Genomic DNA, 20,728 nt, shown 5'->3' on the forward strand with positions numbered 1-20,728 from the left:
TTAACGTGCGAACGATGAAGTCACTTCTGCTGACATGGCATGATCCTTTCCGTTAATATAATCCAACGGCTTACAATCTCTTACTTTATGCGGCTTCAGTGATTCCTAGCTCCCGGGGATTTTTCTCAAGCCCTTCTTTGACGGGAAATTTTTCTAATTACTACATTAAATTTTAACTATTGAAGTGGAAATTACGGTTGAGATGGGATCATGGGAAGCATCTCCATTAACGCCACCTTGCCATTCCTCACCTTCTCCTAGAACTGCAGCTGACTTCACTACTGTGGCTTGCCTTGTTCAAAACCCTAAACCCTGAGTGCTTGCGCTTATAGAACAACTCTATTCAAGTTTAATCACAGTGACATGAAATAAGTAAATCCATTAAATCTCTGTATTTCTGTATCTATCCCTCATCTTTCTTGCTGGAAGAATGTCTCTGCGGGTGGTAGCAGCTAATTTACTCAAAAAGATTCGCTTTCCTTCTCGCAGTGCTTCTTCTACTTCTGTAGTAACCTCTAATGCGTTGCCCATCTCACTTCCTGGTTCGTTACCAATCACCCGACTAATTCTTTTATTCTTCACGTCGTTGTTACTGTTTGACGATACTGCGAAAAACCCAATACCTCATAAAATCACCAGAGTTCTTCTAATCAATGCGAAAGTTTATGAATTCAGATATGGTGCCGAATTGTAGTGATAATCTCAATTTTTTTAATATTGTTTCAATATTTTTATTACAATCGTCGGGTTTTGGTGACGAAGTAATAAACAGTTTAGTGCGAAATTGGAAGAAGGATGTCAATTTGAGATTGCCTCGAAATTGCAGGTTTTGTCACCGTACTTCTTAATTTTAGAATGGCACAGTGCTTCAGGGATCGTAGTTCAGTTGATTTTATTAGTCTGTGTGAGAGAAAATACGCATTAAAACTTGTACTTTGGAACCTGGATATAGGCTCGAATAAATTTCTCAATCAGTTCGTCTATCTTAGATGGCATCCCATAGGACAACTAGGAGAGTTCCTTGCAAAATGTCGAACATGTGTCCTGTAATAACTTACCGATGATTTACCGTTTATCAAATCTTAAACGTTTTGAATTTGCTGTATCCTGTAGAGCTAGATCAGGTATTGGTTGTTCAAAAGGGATAATAATGCCTTGTTCTAGTTGTCCCGCACAGTGACGATGATGACGACTTATTGTTTTTTTCGTCATTTGGTGTTGTATCAGGTGAAAATTTTACTTGTCATTGGCATCGACCCGGTGCGCATGGTTGGAGGACATGTTCTAGGGGTCCTTGTCTATGGACGGTGATATATGGACATCTTGGTATGCTTTTGACATTAACACATAAATCTGTTTTGTTCTTTTCAACTTGTAATTTTGCTGTTTTTTATTCTAAAATCTGCATTATGTTACTTCTTCATCCTTTTAATGTTCCTTCCATGCTTAAATTCATAACATCACAACGATTGCAAATATTATTGGAGGCAAGGCTTGCAACCTGATATCTAAACTAATTTATGGCAATTAAGAAAAAGCTATGTTTAGGAACTCAGGGAAACTGTACATGCAGTTATAAAGTTTAATCAACTTCTATGAATGCCATTTTTGTCATGTTGATCATGAGGCATTTAATATTTTTACCTTGTAACATCCATACTTCCCAAGAAATTCTTTATTCTATCTAGAGAAGATTCAGAAAAATAATCACAACCCTATAGCAATGCACTAGGTTATTCACAATAACACGTGGTAGTCTTCTATTCCTTTTAAATGGGGAGGAAATTTGTTGCTCAGAATGTAGAATAATATCTAGATTGAAAATTAGCTTGTTTACTGCGGGCTATTTTTCCCAAGTCAATTCCCAGATAGAATTGAATATAAAACTTGTTTCCCACTGTCTCTGTCCCTCATGTGATCTACCTATCATACTTGCTTCTATAATTGTATTAGCTTTTAGTTCATATGCACTATCACGATGGCTGACATTCCATCTGGATCTATGTTGTGTAAATCAAACTGGCCGAGGCACTGTCAGATGGTTCAAAGAGGTGGGATTGATTACTCTGATCTTTATGCAGCATTAATTATTGGCATCAATGCCAACCCTGTGTTTGCAAAAGATGCATCAAAAGAAGCAGTTCTTGATAGTGACGCTGAAAAGGATGACATAACTGGATTGCAAAAAATTGAGGATGGCTCTGTAGTATCAAATATACACACATCAAATGGAGGGTCTTTACCGATAAAGGGAGAGAATTTTTTCTTGAGGCAAGCAGGTTTTCTTTTTGCTATGTTTCATTTTTCGTCAGTTGTATCTTTTGCGTTCCAAAGTTTATTTTCTGTCAACTATCTGCCAGGGAAAAATAGATGAAGCTGAAAAGCTCTTCCTTTCTGCGGTGCAAGAAGCTAGAGAAGGTTTTGGCCAGAGAGACCCACATGTTGCATCTGCATGCAACAATCTGGTCAGCTTATCATCAAGATGGCTTACACTTGATAATTATCTTCTTCCTAATTATTTGTGAGAACTTTGCAGTAAATCATTTAGGAATCCTCCTAGAGAATTTTTTCTTAAAAATTGTCATTTGGTTGCTGTCTTATTATTATTATTTTTTTAATATTTGACAAACGTCTTCTTTTTAATTGAAGTTGTGAGAACTGTTTCGTAAATCATTGAGGAATCTGCCTGGAGAGTTTTCTTTACTGAACCTCATTGAGTTTCTGTCTTCATTTTTTTCCACTGTTAATCTTGTTCTCCCCCCCCCCCCCAAAAAAAAAAAAATTTGTGATGCCTTTGAAGAGTTTCTTATCCTTTATAGGTGATAATGTTTTATCATATATTCCCGTACATATGATATATTTTTTTGGGGCCTGAGATTTGGTGAATTATATCTGTGCTTGCATTTCTGCAAGAAATCTTGGTGCATGATCATACTTCGTATAGGCAGAATAATTAAAATGCCAAGAAAGGTTGTGATATTAACAGTTGCACGACTTAAAGCATTCAATTTTTAAAGACATTAGATGATGTGATTGATATAAGTGTATGGAAATTTTCAACTTCTAGCAAAACTCATTACTTTCTGTATTATTTTGAAGGAGTCATATTGGTTGATTATGCCTGCTCTAATTACTTCTATTTGGTATTGCCTCATAATGATTACTTCATTTGCCTAAAGAGAGAAGACTCTGTAGTAAGACAACTCAATTGTTACTATGATTCTCATTTTAGGCTGAGTTGTACAGAGTCAAGAAGGCTTTTGACAAAGCAGAGCCACTGTATTTAGAAGCTATCAGCATATTGGAGGAATCATTTGGACCTGAAGATATACGGTGAAGTGCATTTTCTGTAAAACCATCATAATTTTTTTTTTTAAATATTTAGGAGTAATAAATTATTTACGGCTGGGTGCGATTGTTCCCCATCTCCATGAAGTTAAAAGCCTTATGCCACCACACAATGGAAAAACCATCACACAGAATTCATAGATGACCTAATAATTATGTGGCTTTCCTTTTCTAATTCTCTTCTCTGCATAACAGTTCTCTTTGTTAGTTATTTACGCTAGAGGATTCTAGATTTTCTTGGCATTTCCTCACTTTCATGACCTCATTAATATAGATCAAGGGTCCCCCTTGAAACGAAACAACCATTTGCAATTACAGGGAACCAAAGTGATTTTCTTAACAAAAGTAAGGTGGAGAGTGACCCTTGAAAATATGTGCAATGTTCGCTAACAAAATACACCTAGAGTGTATACTATAAATTTTTAGATGATACTTCGCAAAAAATCATAGCATATGTATGTGCTATATTTATTTTTCCACATTCGTGCATCTTGATCACTTCTTGAATTTTGTTCTTGTATTTAGAATGCTTCCCTTCCCAGCATCGCCTCCTCAACAAAGCACCAAAATTGATTCCCAATCAATGCCTTTTTGGAAGTCAAAAAATCCGTCTTAAGTTAAAGACTCTGAAGCTTAGGAAGGTCTTCATTTCTTTATTTGAGGATTAAAACTGTGATTTTTGCAGAGTGGGAGCTGCCGCTCATAACCTTGGTCAGTTCTTCCTTGGACAGCGGAAATTGGAAGAAGCTCGTGTTTACTACGCGGTAAATTGTTTAGTCTCTAGAGCTTAACTATCTTGGTAACAAATGATGATGATGATGATGATCAATATCCTATGAAAAATCAACCCTTCTTTTGTTTCATTCTTGTTAAGGAGATTCCTTAGAATGGTCCATGAATCAAGCACCAGAAAATGAGATCCTGAAGACAATTTTATCCCATAACAACCATGAAAATCTTAGCATTTTGCTCAGCTCATCATAAATTGGGATTTTTTTTGTATGTGTGTGTGTACATAGATACGATATAGGCAATAGTTAGTGGTAATTGTGCTGAGGACTTCTGAGTCTATTCCTATGCAGTAGCATCTTTGTCATTTGGGTTTCTGGAAGATTTAGGGGGGGAAAAAAGAAGAAGAGCTATTTGGACATTGGTTTCTGTAAAAACTTTTGGGTAGGAGAATATATGGGTAAAGGATTTTATGAGGCAATGTTCCTCACTCAATTTCCTCACGACCATGTTATGAGATCCATTACCCATTCTCAGAGTATGGTTGTCATGATCGATATCTGTTGACAGCTCATCTATTTATTGTCAGTCAATCTATTTTTCCTTCAGTCGTAGTGATCACATTTTTTTCCTCCATTTTTTTTTGACGCAATTCTCCTTCCTTTGGCTTTTGATTTTGGCAGATGGCTTTGAAGGTGTGGAACTACTATACTCATTCACAATCAGGAAACATTTTTCATCTTCACCTTAGTTATTTATTGTAATCATTTCATAACTCATATCTGAACTAGAGTTTTTTATTGAGAAATACCCAGATAAAAAGGCGGGTTTTGGGATATAACCATCCAGACTGTTCTGATACAATGTATCATCTAGGCGTGGTAATAATTCGTCCTTTTACTCTACTATTCTTTCTTCACATTGGTTTTATTGTATGTAAGACTATGATAGATATTCTATTGACAAGGAATCTAGATTTACATGTTGGAGATAGAAAATTATCTGAAATTATTTATCACAAATATCAATGTGAAGGTTGGACAAGTTAATTCTGTATAGCTTATTACAAAAATATGCACGGATTTGAGATTTTTATATCATACATGATAATACAAAATTAGGCGTACTTCATAAAAAATATTATTGAATGTGAGATCATATCATCCCTAAGGTCTTCATAGGAATTAAGGCGTTTCGAGAGGTCATTTTAGGATTCCCATATTTCAGAGCTTCTTAGATTTCTTTCTCCTTTTATTATTCTCTTGTTTTGTTTTCCTCTGTCCTCTAGATACTCTTCTTTAATAGAGAAAAGAATACCTTTGAAACTTGAAATATATGATTTAGTGGCTATGAGGGATGAGTTTCTAGGAGTTAGGTTCTATGTATTTCATTGGTGGATCTGGTATTCATCTTCATTTGGGTGTCTCGATAGTTTGGTCTGAATTGAATAGCTTGTTTAGGTGGCTTTATTTGTTTAATGCATTCTGGAGTTTGAGCTTGATTGGATTTTAATTTGCTACAAAATTGAGTGTTCAGGTGCTGTATCTTCAAGGAAAAGAAGGGGATGCTGAGGCCTTTATTCAGGACTCTATAAGAATGCTAGAGGTGCATCTTTTCTATACCTTAAAGGCCAAACAGGTGCTTTTGTGATTATGGATTGTTATCTTCATAGGACAAATTGTTTATCCATGTAGGAAGGTGGTGAAGGGGAGTCCTCTATATGCATTAGAAGACTTCGATATCTCTCCCAGGTTGTTTTTTATTCTTTTGACGATAGACTTTGTTGGTCATGGTTGATTCTTATTATCCATGGATAACAAAGAAGATAATTTGAGTATTTGGATTTTCTAAAATTTAATGGGGCCAAGCAAGAGAAGCCGTTTTCTTTTCTTTTCTTTTCCTTTTTTTTAGTTGGGTGATGGGGATGCATATGAGGTGTAGGAGGGTGGGGATGGACTAGTAATCATTAAAAGGTTTCAAGGAAGCAACTATGACCTAAAAGTTATAGAATCCAAGAAATTTGAAGGTATACTTTTCATGCTGTAAGAAGGTGCTCCTTCTGAGTAGCAGAAATTAGAAACCTATCAAATCTAACGCATACTTATGTCAATGGACCCACTGATCTGATATCACACAGAAGGTAGATCCAACAAAAGCACATTATCAACAAATGCAGTCATTGCTGGTCTAGTATTAATACGGCCCAACCTGTTCTTCATGAAACTGATACATTTCATTCTCTCCTAAGCCAACAAGGCAAGTTGCACATCCCACTGATTAAGTCCCATGCAACCCTTTCCTAGGAGAGCGCTCACTTGAATCCACAGCATTATACAAACCCATGGCTGGCTTCTAGCAGTTCTCACAGTTCGGTTCCGGTTTTTCAGGTTATAATTTTTTCTAGGTCTAATTTTTGGATTCTCATTAAGTTTTTGCTACTTGTAGATATACATGAAATCACATCGATATGCTGAAGCTGAGATGATTCAAAGAAAGATTCTACATAACATGGAACTATCAAAGGTTATTTATTGGAATCCATTTCTCTGTTTAATTTACGTGTTGCTCTGACTGACGTGCTCATTTACTTTTAACATTTTAAACGTTTTATCAAATCAAAGTTCTATGTTTATCGAAAGTTGATTATACTTGACAAACATTTTTAAGAGTTGAATTTCTTAGGAAATAATCTAAATTGAAGGATCTTCGGACTATTATGTATTGATGGTCATTAAGGGTATTATGACAGGCAAAGCAACAGACGGGTGCTATATGTTGACCCTTGGCTGATCAACTCTGATCTTATTTTCCTTTGCCACTTGCTATCTTCTACAATTAGCTGTTATCATTTTGCTTGGTTAGGTTTTTTGTCCTATAAAAAGTGTGACGTGATTTGTGGAAGGCAGGGGTGGAATTCCCTGGACACTATTGCTGTGGCTGAGGGTTTAGCTCTGACTCTGCAAGCATCTAATAATTTAAAAGCCTCGCAAGAGCTTCTTCAAAGGTGATTTGTTATATTGTAGCCTCAGAAAGAAATTTGGCTTTGACTTTATCAGTTGATATCCTTTTGCTTTCCTTATAGATGTCTTGATGCCCGGAAAGTCATACTTCCTCACGACCATATTCAGGTTTGGTTGTTGTCCACATACTCATTTAGATATCATGAAATGTGATTTTAACGAACTGATCAACCTAAATTTGAATGGTATCAATCAGTTTATTTTCCTAGGAATGGTTATATTTCCAACTTGCCCCCCTCATATTTTAAGTCCACAAGGTAGTGGAAGGAGTTCTTTTTCTGTGATAACTTGGATTTGACTTCTCTAATATGCCTCCAAGATTAAAGCTTAGTTGACTGTGGGAGCTTAATTATGATGTGCAGTTATTTTATGAAACAGCAATCTACTGTAAGGCATTGAAAAAAATTTCACATAATAGGTTATGTGGATGTTCTGGTGCCCTGTATTTTCAAATACTTGGATGATATTGGATTTTGTTGGTTTTTTTTATCCGAGAGTTGAGTTCTCTACTCAATTTTTTGCAAAGCCGGTAGTTAACTTTAATATATATATATATATATAATGTATATTTTTTAATATTCTACTCTTGTAATGAACAGTTAGTTTATGCTTGTTATTTTGTAATCTTTGTTGTTTACATTTACCAAAATGCACAGGCCTTACCTTTTTTTTTTTTTCCACGTTCAGATTGGTGCTAACCTGCTTCATCTAGCAAGAGGAGTGGTGCTCAACAGCAGCCAACTGCACAAGTGGGATGCTTCTGGAGAAGCTGAGCTTGATAGGGCAAAGGAGCATTTGAATAATTCCATAAGGTTTATTTTTGCTGGTCACATGTAGCTTTTGCATGACTAAATTTTGATATCTAAAATAAATTGTCACAGGTTTTCCCAATGCCAATTAGCCTTTCCTTCCAGATTTGCCATCATGTTGCTTTCTTGTTGATGCCTTTTTTTATATTTACTTTTGTCAAAGCTTCCTGGGCTGGTGAATTTTGATTTCATGCCCACAACATTCAGTCTTGTCTATACATCATGTAGATTTGGTTGGAACACTTCAGAAGAGCCAAAACATTCTCACCTGACCAGACTTAGTTTGCATACAAGACAGATTTTTTTTCTTTCATTCCCTTAGAAATGTTACATAATTAGAAATGAGAGGGAGCATTCAGAGACTAGAGATATAAGAAGACAATAATAATAATATGTCTTGGCTGGACAGACTTTTTAGGCATCCAGAAAGTATACAGGTTTCCATCATGCAAAATGAAGAATAAACAGAATTCTGTTAACAAGCTTCTTTGATCTGCCACATGAGGATCCTAGTTTGAAAGCCAATCTTTTGTCTATGGTTTAGGTTTATTGTTGGGTTGGTTTTCTCAAGAAAATATGTTAGATATTCATGAGCTCCTGATTAGTCTTTCTTTTCTTAACTTTCGCATTTTTAGTTGTGAAATCAGGTCATCCATTGTTTGTGTGGTTCCTTCACTTGGTGTGTATGATATGAACATTGTGAGGTTTTTCCTCCAAGAACTTATTACATTGATCATTTTCAGGGCATATAGAAAGAAAAACTAGGCTAAGATCTTTATAGGTCTTCCATGAAGTAGTTTGGCATCTGTTCCTGCTCTATAATTTTTCTTTTTGGTTGAAAACCAATTATCCAAATAATTGTAGGTCTTTCGTATTCAGTTTGGTTTTGGTTTTATTGTGCTAACTTTTAGCAGGACTCTCTTAAGTGCTGTCTCATAATAATCTTTAGTGAATAGGTTATCTTTCTTTTGCGTGCATTTGTGCACATTATTGATAGGCTGTTATATATTCAATCTCAGGATTGCTCGTCAAGTGTTAAATAAATTATTGAAACAGAAGGTCAACACAAAAGATTACGGTGTTCTACGACGTTCTACAAAGGAAAGACAAGTGGCATTAATCATACTGGTCAGTTTTTTTTAATTTTCATGATTCCTCATCTTTATGCATTTTTGCCCAGAAGTTAAATATCTGGCACCGGCATGAAGGCTTCTGCCCTGAAAAGTGTTCTTATTTGAAGGTGACGCTGCTACATTCACTTTTGTTCCTATGATCATAGAAGTATGCTCATATATTTCTTACATTAGTTACAAATTTAGTTAGCTAGTACCTGCATATCATATCAGAGTAATGTTGCCTTTACATGTGATTTCTTTTGTTGATGTAATGGAGGGGAACACTATTTGGTGGTATAAAGACCTTTGTGAAAAGTGGTATGATTTAGCATGATATTTTTTTTTTCAAGTTCTTGACTTGGTTATTCTAGCTCATACCAATTGTAGCGAAAAACGTAGCCTAAATTTGCGTGGGGCAGGTGCCATGAATGAATATCCGCAGAAGGTAGCAGGGTGATTTTGTTGGTGCAGTCATGCTTTCCTCTAGTTTCTTTGGTTTTCTTTTAATATATGTACTGAGGTGGTGGATTATTCTTCATCTGGAATTTCTTCAACCTTCAAAGATTTTTTGAAATATAGATTTGAATTGTGATTTTTGCAGTTGCAATCGCTCAGTACTTTGGCATCATTGGAGTTAGCTAAGCAAGGATTGCTGGAAACTCAGGTTAGAATACAATATTTGATGGTATCTGATTATTTTGCTTCAGAATTAATAGATTGTGTAATTATATGTAACTATTGACCACATGATTCAAATTCTTCTATGACCGCACGAGGAAAAACATTGGATGCTGCAGTTAAAATTGCTGCAGTCTCCATTGGAGTTGTTGGTTTGTTCTTCTTCCTTTGCTTTAAGTCATCTGTAAACGCAGTTTGGTTCATGTTTAACAGGAGTGCAAGGTATAGATTGATGTGCATGAATAGAATATGAACTCAAGATTTTAGATCTTTGCTAGCTTTCGATTTTTGGGAAATCTAGAGCATTCATCCCTCTGGAATAGCTGTTGCAATAAAATTATATGCTGGTGATTGCTATCAGTAGACCTTTTTAACTCGATATAAAGAGTCCTGTAACTTTATGGGTCTTCGGATCAATGGATGATCTATTACTCTCCTCAGTTTTAAATGTAATTAAATATAAGAGTTAGATAACTAATTTACAGAAATAATTTAATTAAATTAGTTATCTGTGAAAAATTATGTATTGGTTTCCTGAGAATATCCCTTTAATCATTTGTATTAGAAACTACCCTACTAATAGAAATCTCCTTTTAATAAGTGCAATAATAGGGATAGTTTAAAAAGAAAATTATAAATTTGGAAGATAAAATCGATTGACATACATTTAGGACTAAAGTAACTCCCTTAACTAATTCTTATATTTAGGACTGAAAGGAGTATCCTAATTTAAAACATGAAAGGATGCTTTTGACATTTCATTTTACAAGTCTTGTAACACTTGTAATCGTGTACTCTATACTATGTTATTCTATTTGTCTATGTGATTTCTGTTCATTTTGCAAAACAGGAAGAGCATGCAAATCGTGAAGCTCGGAAGGCACTTGTTCAATGTGTTTCCGCTTATAGGGAGGTAAAATTGAACCCGATCACATGAAAAAATTGAACCCTTTATCTGTAAACATAGTTTGGTGATAATTATCGATTGCTCTTGTTATACGCTACCAAGTGTTGCATCCCAAATTTGCTAGTAAATGTGAAAGATTTATATGCATGTCCTTTCATCCCTCACATGAGGTTTTGAACATTTATGACAACTATGATCTTCTTTACAGTATGTATCTGAGAAGTCAGTTGCTGATTCCCCTGAAATAAAGAAAGAGTATCTTTCATGTTTAAAGCGCGCTCAAGACTTGCTTGATTGTAAATTTGCTGAGGAGCCAACCAATTAAGGAGATTCCAGGAGCTGAATTAAGCATCTCGAATGCAAAATTTTTTGCTTGGCACAAAAAAGTGGCCAAGCTGAATAGATATCTTTATTGCCGCTCTCTTTGTCGGAAAGAGGCGTATGCCCGAATCCGCATAGAAGGGGTTGCGCTCCACGGTGAATTAAATGAAAATTACCATGTTTTGGCTTCCCCGATAGTCATCTAAATTTGGGAACCATAAACTGTTACATTTGTTGTGTACTTGAATTATTCTATACCTGTTTATTTTGTTCGGGACAAAGTGTTTGTCCCTCAAAATCCAATGTTAAAATTTTTTAGTAATCGAGCCCCAATAAAATATTCCTTGTATTTTGCTTAAAAAAAAAAATCCTTGTAAAAACACTTGGATACACTTTTCTTCCTTTTGCAGAGTTGATTTGTGGTCTTAAGTTACTGGTATTTTTATGGTCTGAATTATAGAGACATCAATGCCTATCTAACCAGATGCTTCAAGAGGAGAGAGTAGATAGTAAAATTTCCAAGAGTGCAAGAGTTTCTGAAGGAAACCGGCTACAAATTAGAGGTAACGCTCTTCGTTTAGTAATACAAAAGAGCAGGCACCAGGCATTTTTAAACTTGCCAAAGAAAATCCATCGAAGGAGGAACTTGTGTTTGAAATACTGAAATGTCCATGACTCTTGAAGCCTTCAAATGCGAATATACTAACTGCCAAAAATTAATGGCCAAGAGTATATTAAAAATCATAAAATAAAATAAAGGCTATAAGAATATAGCAGGCGTATCAGAATATGCTATTTCAACTTTGACAGGCATAACGAGGAAATGCAACAAGGACAAGTTATAGTGTAATTATTTATGTTGTTAATTTTTTTAAAATAATGTTGATCATTCTTACATCCTGCCATGAGATGTCTTTTATGTAGCTATTTCTTTGAAGAATTTTATGGCGAATATCTAACGAATTTCTGTTTAGGTTTAAGTATTTTACAAAACCGCAAGATTTTTTTTAAAAAAAATAATATACCGAGTAATCACAGGAGAAAATGATTTCTTTCCCCTCTTGGGTAAACGAAAATATGATATTTTAATTTTGGAGCGATTTGAGTTTTTATATTTACTATTGGATCTATTTCAAAGGTCTCATTTAAATCCTTTGAAAATTGCATGCAGATGCGAAATCTCGAGAAGCCTTTTAAACCAAAGTGACGCCAATCCCAGCTTCCCACATGAGAGTGACTCGTTTTTGAAGAATAAATCTCATGTTATGCAGACAAGTTACAAGAGTACATTGACCAGAACAAGCCAGATACTATAGGACCATAAAGTCCCACGCATCCTGAATCCGCATGTGGTCCATGAACCTCCATTTTCAAATTGAACGACCCTATTAAATTCTGACAACAGCACGGGAACTAAGTTGAAGCCAGCCAAGAAAGTCACACACGCCTCCCCCTTCACAAATGAAATATAACTGTTGGGCCAAACTTCTACTTTTCTTAGTTCTATATTGCAATTGCGTGGAGCTTGGCTTTCCCACAAACTCCTCTTCTTCTCACCGTTACCAACTCCCCTACTTTCATGGCTTCCAAGCTCCTGAGAAATAGAATCAAGCCTAAGGATCACCAAAGGACTGATGTTTTGGCCCTTGAGAAGGCGGCTGCATGGGCATGGCACCAACATGGTTCAGGCTCTGAAGGAAAGACTATAAGAGAGTTTCATATTACGAGAGCTCAACATGATTACAAGCCTTCTCGTTACAAGTTAGAAGCACTGAGAATGGCTTCATCTTGTTCCCCGGAAACCAAGGAGGAACAAGGATCGTGCCAAGTTCAGCACAGCAAGAAGTTACCCCTTCTTGATGCGTATGAAGTACGTAGTATTTTAACGAGACTGGATCGTCTCGTCGCAGAATCTAGTGATGGCAAACTTGAGAATGGTTTTGGTTCTGCAAATGCATGCTTGGATGATAATGGCGGTCAAAGGATGAAGAATAAGAAGAAGAAGAAGAAGAAGAAGAGGGTGGGAAATGGGATATGGGAAAGGCGAAGAGTTAGGGTGATATGCAGCACAAGGAAAGAAGACGTGGTGGATGCAACAAGAGACCGTAAGGAGAATCAGTTTCGGCTATCAGCAAATTGTGTTCCTGCAACTAAGCGTTCAATTCCAAAGGCTAATAATGGTCACCGCCGTGTTGTGTGAAAAAACTTGTTGTCTACGGTACACCAACATTTGAACTTCTAATCTGAGAATATTTCTAGATTATGTTACACGTCAATAAAAATTTCATTTCAATTCCCTCTCTTTTTTCGGTTTCTAAAGAAATCCCCACTCTTCCCGAAAAATTCCTTGGAAAACTGCCTTTTGCTTAGTCGGAAATATATATATATATATATTTGTATTTATCTGTATCTCCACTCTCCATGGGAATTGAAGTAAAATAAACAGCATCATTCCCTCTTCTTGCCGGAGGATTATACGTGTCGTTTTAGAGAGTATCATTTTGATCTTTGTGGTGGACTGGTTTTGAAGATTTTTAGTATGACTGTAGCAGTAGTAGTAATGGAAGTTGATTGTTGGGAAACCATTGACCCAGAAAAATTTGAATAAGACATGATACAAAAGGGATATAGAATATGAGTGAAGCGGTGAATATGAATGCTTAACGATATTGTGCTTTCCAATAATAATTCTGAAAAATCCATTTTTTAGTTGTCGCATGTTATGTTTTGTTACTCCAGGACCGCGTAATGTGGCTTACGACGAGACCACTGGTCCATGAAGAAAGGTCTAACACCAAAGAAGAAGTAAGGGTGGAGAGTTTGGCTAGTGTTTTCAGTTCTGTCATGATGCATTTTCTTCTGTCTTTGTTTGTTTGTTCGTTCGTTTTTGGCCTTCATGTGATGGGTTTGATATAGTGTTTGGCATTAGTAATTTTGTTATCGGAGGTGATTGGATGGGAGGGATTTTTATACCAACTTAAAAATTTAATATCATTATAAGAATGGTATTATTATTTAAAAATGTTTCAATTTAGAATCTCTCCCTCCAAAAAAGTCTCTACTTTTTGAGCTAAACACTTGTTTAACCAAACCAGGAGATAAGAGTTTAAAAAATTTTAAAACAAACTCACCTTTCCATCACCTCCAAAAATCCAGTACCATATATAATGTGAAAGCTGGGTCCCTACTTATAATTCATTTTCAACAATTTTTTATTATTTTTTGCCAATTTGCAACTAATATTTGGGAATTACTTACAACTCAATCTCATCAGAAACTATAAACTAGGTTTTTGTTTTTATTTAAAATGATATTCGGCAATTTATAATTGATATTCGACAATTCTTTAACTCGAACTCAAACCACACCAAGAACCCAAGTTCTCCATTGTGCATTTGCAGATTTCTGGTCTAGAGTGAGTTCCTATTCCTTTCGAGATCTTTCAATGTCGTTTGTTCCTCAAAACAAATTGATATGATAAAATGTTCCATATATATGTTTGGTTCATATTAAAAATTATTAAAATAGTGATTTTTGGTGCAATCAGATAATTAATTTAAATTAAAACTACATATAAAATAATGTGCTTAATTTGATGGGTGACAAGTTGACGTCTTGGGCCCTTCTGGAGCCGCTCATGCAAAAGAATGAAACTTTTGCAATCACGTAGAGAGACCATCGGGCCTGCAAAAGTATTGGATTTGAGGCATTTCATGAATTAAATGTACGTATGATCGAATTCATTGTAGTGTCCGTGTATGTGTCAGATGCTTTGTCCCTCCAATTCAATGCTGTGACGTGCGCGAAGTAAACCCACAAACACATTATCGTCATCATCAATTCAGGTTGTTGGGTTTCAGTTAGACTGTTACATTCAATAATTTCTTTTCTGTCCATTTGAGATTGTTGAACTCGATATATATCATCTGAAATTGAGTGTGATTGATCCGGGTGAAATTTACACCTGTTAACTGCATATATGTGTGTGTGGCATTTGACAAGGATGCTACTGATACACTTCACCTAAATTGAATTGGATTTTCATATACAAGAAGAGGTAGCTTTAAAAAGTTTCCGCTAATCAACACTTTGATTTTCAATGCAAAGAATGCTTAATGTGGATATCAATATCATGCTAATTTTAATTAAGAAGCATCCGTTGGCCAACCACCTTATCGTCAACTAATACTTTTAACTAAAATAAGCAACCCTATTATGAGATACTAGACAATCATCACTTTTGATCATCTTCACGGGAGAGCTAATTTTTGCGTTAACTGGTTAACTCATCATGCTCATAATGTGAATGCATAGTATTAGATGATGCAGATATTGTATGTCTCTTAGCTTAGTTATTCGAGTGGCTGTTGGCAACACCAGCAGAAAAAAAAAAAAAAACCAAAGTATGATTCAAGTATGTTAAAAGATATTATCCTTAAGAGTTATTTCATCACACAATGTTAGAATAAAAAAATGCAGCACTTCTTAAAATTAAATAAACCATTTCCGACAACAAAACGGGGTGATGGAGAGAATAGCTCGAAAGTTTAAAGCGGGTATATTCTGAACTTTACCCTCAAGTCCTTTTTATAGGTCACGGATCCATGATAAAAAGTAATTAACGAAGTGATAATATTGTCAAGTAGAAAATATGTCACGTAGATAATACTGTAAAGATGATGAGCTATAAAAAACCTGAAGAAATTCATTGCAGCCGCACAAGCCCACAACCCACTGTTAGACACAAATTTAAGCTAAAATCAATATATTCTTAAAATATAATGTAAATTTTATTTCTAATTTACTGTCTAAATTGATATATATATATATATATATATAAATACATGTGTGTTTTTGACTCTGTTATTGCCTTTTCTTTTCAGAATGCAAGGAGGTTGGTAGAAAAACAGCCACCTCATTAAAAAGAAAAAGGGAGAATTAGAATAAAGGACCTGTAGAAAGAAATATTTATTAAAAAAGACCATAAAAATTAGAATTACTTAAAAGGACCAAAATTTAAAATATTGATCCTAAAATGCCAAATTATCTCTATCCCACCTCCATCTCTCTCCGTGATTTTTCCACCCTTGATGTAGTAGTAGTTGCTGCTTTCCTTCCCTACTATTTTATATTGTTAGGTATTTATTTTAAAATAAATGTAATTACATTTTTCCCACAAGTTTTTCAAAAAGTTAGAACTTCCCTAAGCTATATATATACACAACTTTTTTCTTATTCATACTCAGAATTTGCAATTATTAATAACATTATTATTTCAAAATCTTCAAGTTTTCTTGTCGCAAACGATAACATTCAAAACCATTTGTTATTCACCGTCTGAAATCTAACATTTGATGATTTTTCAATTTTATATAGAGTGAGAAGTGACAGTTGATTGGAAAAGAAGAATAATTATGAGTGATTTAGTATTTTTAAAATTGTATTTTAATTTTTGGTCTTTTAAAATAATTATGATTTTTAAGATCCTCTAAAATAAATATTGCTTTTTCTTGGTCCTTGGTTCTAATTCTCCCAAAAAAAAAACTATAATACTTAATGGTTATTAGTCATAACCATCAAGTATTTTGGAAATATTTGACGGTTATAATTAATAACCATCAAGTATTTACAATACTTTATAGTTATGACCATTAACCATCAAATAAATAATACACAAAGACTACAAATATACTCATAATATTTGACAGTTTTATGTTAAAACCGTAAAATATTTTTTCAAATATTTGACGGTTACTAACCGTCAAGTATTTGACATCCTCGTATTTGACGGTTTATAACTGTTAAGTATTTAAATAGTAGTAGTGAGTAATAAACTAATAAACAAGCATTTAAGATGATAAGTTAATCAAGAACATCATAAGTGGATAGATAGAACTACTAACTCAAGAAAACAGAAACAATCAATTGATGGCTTATAGGTTAAGGCTATATTAACTTTAATTTTTTATAAGGTTTTTGACAAGATGGATTAGGTAATAAAAAGCTTACAGCACATTATTTTAACTCAGGAAAGGCACTCTAATATGTTCCGTCACTATTAAATTCATTCATCCAAGACAATCAAATACAAGTCAATAGCCTACAAAAGGGCTCTTAATCTTAATATATTGGAAAGAAGTAGCCTAGCTAATAGATACAAGAGAATGAGATCAATTTGTTAAACAAAAACGAAATGCATTAATTGGTATGTAGAACAAAACTATAATTACAAAAAAGTGCAAGGCATGTTCCACTTACTGCCACACCAACACAATTTAAAATTCATACAATTCCAGTTGTGGCTTTAGTCATATAAGAAGCTTGGTAAGTAAAGAGCAATTAAATAATGCAATACAACATTATTGCCACTTCCTACAAATGAGACGAATGAATCTCCCCATGTCATCACCACTTACTGTAAATAATGCAAATTAAGTTCGTGTCCTCAACAAAACTCAAAATCCTAAACTTAAAATGGGAAATTTAATTAGCCCAATAGTGTTACTCTTTACAAGAATAATATTCTTGCCAAATTCAGCTTAGACCAACACCCAAAATTCAACCAAATGAATGAATTTCAACAGGGGTAGTGAATTTAGATAAAAAGAGAGACAAAGAAATAAACATATGATAAAAATGATAAAGAAAGCACTTTCCAAACAAAACTGACATAAAATATAAGAGAGAGAATTTAAATACTTAAGCAGTAATACTATGCGAATTAACCAACGATCGACTTTTACGCACAAATGGGAGAGTAATAAATAATAACAGTAACTCAAAAAACGGAAACAACCAATAAATGAGAAAGACTATTGACTTCTCGAAGGGCTTTTTACTTTCACTACAGGTATGAGCTTGTTTTTAAATGTACATAGGCGAATTACCAAAAGGTCCATTAATTAATTAATTATGTTTTCCCCTCTTCTTTTATGTTATTGGCTTCTTAGACGGACCTTTCTCGAGTTCACACTCACGCTAAAATTTTAATTTTTCCTCAATAATCACAATTTACGTCCCAAGATGGATTCCAGTATTCCACAGTTGAGATTTTTTTTTTTTTTTTGGGACCTGATTCCACGGTTGAGATGGCGCACTGTGGTTTTGGACTTTTGGGTTGGACGCAATGGAGGCGATCCACTTCCCTGGACTTCTAAAAATATTGTAAGCTACTACATAGCTTCCCTGAACTCCGAAGTGGTTCGGGACTTCATTTTTTCTTTGGGCCAAAGCCTGAACTCTGAAGTGATTCGTGATGAACAAATGGAGAGCTGTGGCTTGGGGAACATCCGAAAATGTTGGAATTTAAATGCTATGATGTGATGAACAACTAGCTGAAACCGAAGATATGATCATCCTCATTCAGAGAAGTTGGAAAAACTGTGACTTTTTGTCTCAATCTTTCAACCTATTATGGTCATCGTCCTCTTACAGCTCCCTTTCGTCCAATCCCAGGTATACTCCACTGCGCTGTCTCCGCAAAGACGACAATGACATTCTCTCAACCATCTCTGAAGCTATCAACAATTCCGAAACACAGGCCCTGGATTCGTCTCTTCGAAGGATCCTCCCTTCACTCAGAGCTCACCATGTCATCAATCTCATTAACTTCAACCCTCACTCTCTTTCCCCTTCTTCCCTCTTCTCTTTCTTCAGTTGGCTCGCTTCTCGCCCCCCATTTCGCCACACTATTCAATCCTACTGCACTATGGCTCACTTCCTCTGCATTCACCGGATGCTCCCTGAAGCTCTATCCCTCATGAAATTCATAGTGTCTTGGAAAGGCAAGGACTCTGCTTCTTTATTGTTTGCGTCTGTTCTTCAAACAAGAGGTACCCACCAATCCAATATTGTATTTGATGTTTTGATTCATGCTTATATGGATTCTGGATTTGTTGCGGATGCCATTCAATGTTTTCGGTTGGGTAGGACAAATAATCTTCAAGTCCCACTTCGTTCTTGTGGTGATCTGCTTGATAAGACGATGAAGTTGAAATCAGCCGAATCTGCCTGGGCATTCTATTTGGAAATTTTGGATTCTGGGTATCCTCCGAGAGCTTATAACTTCAATATTTTGATGCATAGATTTTGTAAGGAAGGTAATATCAGAAGTGCCCAGTTGGTATTTGATGAAATGGGGAAGAGACGTTTGCGTCCTACGGTTGTTAGTTTTAACACCTTGATCAATGGGTATTGTAAATCAGGAAACCTCAGTGAGGGGTTTAGGTTGAAGAGTGTCATGGAAAATGAAAAAATTTGTCCAGATGTTTTCACTTTCAGTTCTTTGATCAATGGGCTGTGTAAACAGTGCAGGTTAGATGAGGCAAATAATCTGTTTGATGAAATGTTCAAGCGAGGCTTGGTTCCAAATTATGTTACTTTCACCACTTTAATTGATGGGCAGTGCAAAGACGGGAAAGTTGATTTAGCCATTAAAAATTTTCAGCTAATGCTAGCTGAGGGCATCAAACCTGACTTAGTCACATACAATGCACTGATCAATGGCCTTTGCAGGGTTGGAGATTTGAAAGAGGCTAGGAAGCTTCTAGATGAGATGAGAGCAAATGAATTGAAGCCTGACAAGATCACTTTCACCACGCTAATAGATGGATTCTGTAAGGATGGAGATCTTGAGCTGGCCTTGGAGATCAAGCAGAGAATGATTGAGGAAGGGATCAAACTTGATGACGTAGCTTTCTCTGTGCTTATCTCTGGACTCTGTAAAGATGGAAGAGTTCATGAAGCGGAAAAAATGTTGAGGGAGATGATAAATTCTGGTTTCAAACCTGATGATGCCACATTCACTATGGTGATTGATGGTTTTTGTAAGAAGGGTGACACTAAGATGGGATTTAAGCTACTCAAGGAAATGCAAAGGGATGGACATGTTCCAGGAGTTGTGACATATAATGTGCTTATGAATGGACTCTGCAAGCAAGGTCAAATGAAAAATGCTAAAATGCTGTTGGACGCAATGCTTAATGTGGGGGTAGTTCCAGATGATATTACATTTAACATTTTGCTAGATGGACATTGCAAGCATGGCAGTTCTGAAGAAATTGAGCTATTTAGAGGTGAGAAAGGACTTATTACAGATTATGCTTCTTATACTGCACTTCTTAACGAAGCTAGAGAAGTTTCCAAAGATCGCACTAAGAGATGATTGCTGCCGCGTGTTATTTTCTGGAAATCCTTATTTTCTGGAAATCCATACTTGGTGGATAACATGGCTAACTAGCAAAGCTCCAGAGTTAACTGAAGCATCTTAATCAACTCTTCCATACTAGCCATGTTAAGAGAGGACATCTTCAAGTTTAGGTTTATTGGCCAAAAGAACATTTCAAAAAACCAAGCGAAGCAAGCCTCTGCCGTGTAACTAAACGATTGTCATCCTTAAGTTCTCTTTCAACATTCCTGGTGATGGAACTATACATCTCTTGATGTTTCTGTAATGGATTATTTATAAATGGAGATTGAGGTCTTTTTGTTGCGCTCAATTCAACCTTATCTTGAAAGCTACTTGGCTTGTACAGTCGGAAACCAAAATGAAGCATGCTGGCTTACCAATGAGCTAGTAAATGCTAAGATACCCATGCCCAAGTTAGTTGTACAAGAAGGGCTCTGATGGCAATTACCTAATTGCTTGCGGAGATGCAAAATTACGCTGGATGCTTCTTCTAGTATCCTGGGTGCCTTCAAGACCTGTATTGAGTATTTTTCCAAGTTCATCTAATTTCCCTCGGAGAGTCCTATTTGATGATGTCGATTCAAGACTCTCTTGTCTTCTATGTGCATTTTTTG

General features: G+C 35.4%; 3 protein-coding genes across 3 annotated transcripts; all 3 read left to right on the forward strand.

Annotated features, from left to right (window-relative positions):
• The first annotated feature begins 259 nt into the window (after positions 1–259).
• On the forward strand, positions 260–11,356 carry LOC114755802 (kinesin light chain 3-like). Its single transcript, XM_028944677.1, is given in 19 exon segments — positions 260–542; positions 1,228–1,326; positions 2,082–2,222; positions 2,225–2,271; positions 2,361–2,465; positions 3,233–3,333; positions 4,034–4,112; positions 4,761–4,772; positions 4,893–4,958; positions 5,614–5,682; positions 5,772–5,828; positions 6,523–6,600; positions 6,984–7,081; positions 7,160–7,205; positions 7,785–7,909; positions 8,926–9,034; positions 9,623–9,685; positions 10,550–10,612; positions 10,815–11,356. Coding segments are annotated over 19 exon segments (1,587 nt in total). The 5' UTR covers positions 260–430; the 3' UTR covers positions 10,932–11,356.
• A 1,150-nt stretch (positions 11,357–12,506) lies between these two features.
• Positions 12,507–13,324, forward strand: LOC114755794 (uncharacterized). The gene has a single exon (XM_028944665.1). The coding sequence runs from the start codon at positions 12,507–12,509 to the stop codon at positions 13,125–13,127; it is 621 nt and encodes a 206-aa protein (XP_028800498.1). The 3' UTR covers positions 13,128–13,324.
• Positions 13,325–18,152: 4,828 nt separating this feature from the next.
• LOC114755852 (putative pentatricopeptide repeat-containing protein At1g09680) lies at positions 18,153–20,215 on the forward strand. The gene has a single exon (XM_028944734.1). The coding sequence runs from the start codon at positions 18,276–18,278 to the stop codon at positions 20,088–20,090; it is 1,815 nt and encodes a 604-aa protein (XP_028800567.1). The 5' UTR covers positions 18,153–18,275; the 3' UTR covers positions 20,091–20,215.
• Positions 20,216–20,728: the final 513 nt, after the last annotated feature.

The sequence above is a fragment of the Neltuma alba genome, unplaced genomic scaffold (genome assembly GCF_004799145.2).
Source record: "Neltuma alba isolate B1F8T4 unplaced genomic scaffold, ASM479914v2 tig00010342_pilon, whole genome shotgun sequence".
Lineage (NCBI taxonomy): Eukaryota > Viridiplantae > Streptophyta > Magnoliopsida > Fabales > Fabaceae > Neltuma > Neltuma alba.

Excerpts from the sequence above, each read along its gene's own strand:
- LOC114755852 (XM_028944734.1), top strand. The coding sequence starts at position 18,276 with ATGATCATCCTCATTCAGAGAAGTTGGAAAAACTGTGACTTTTTGTCT.
- LOC114755794 (XM_028944665.1), top strand. The coding sequence starts at position 12,507 with ATGGCTTCCAAGCTCCTGAGAAATAGAATCAAGCCTAAGGATCACCAA.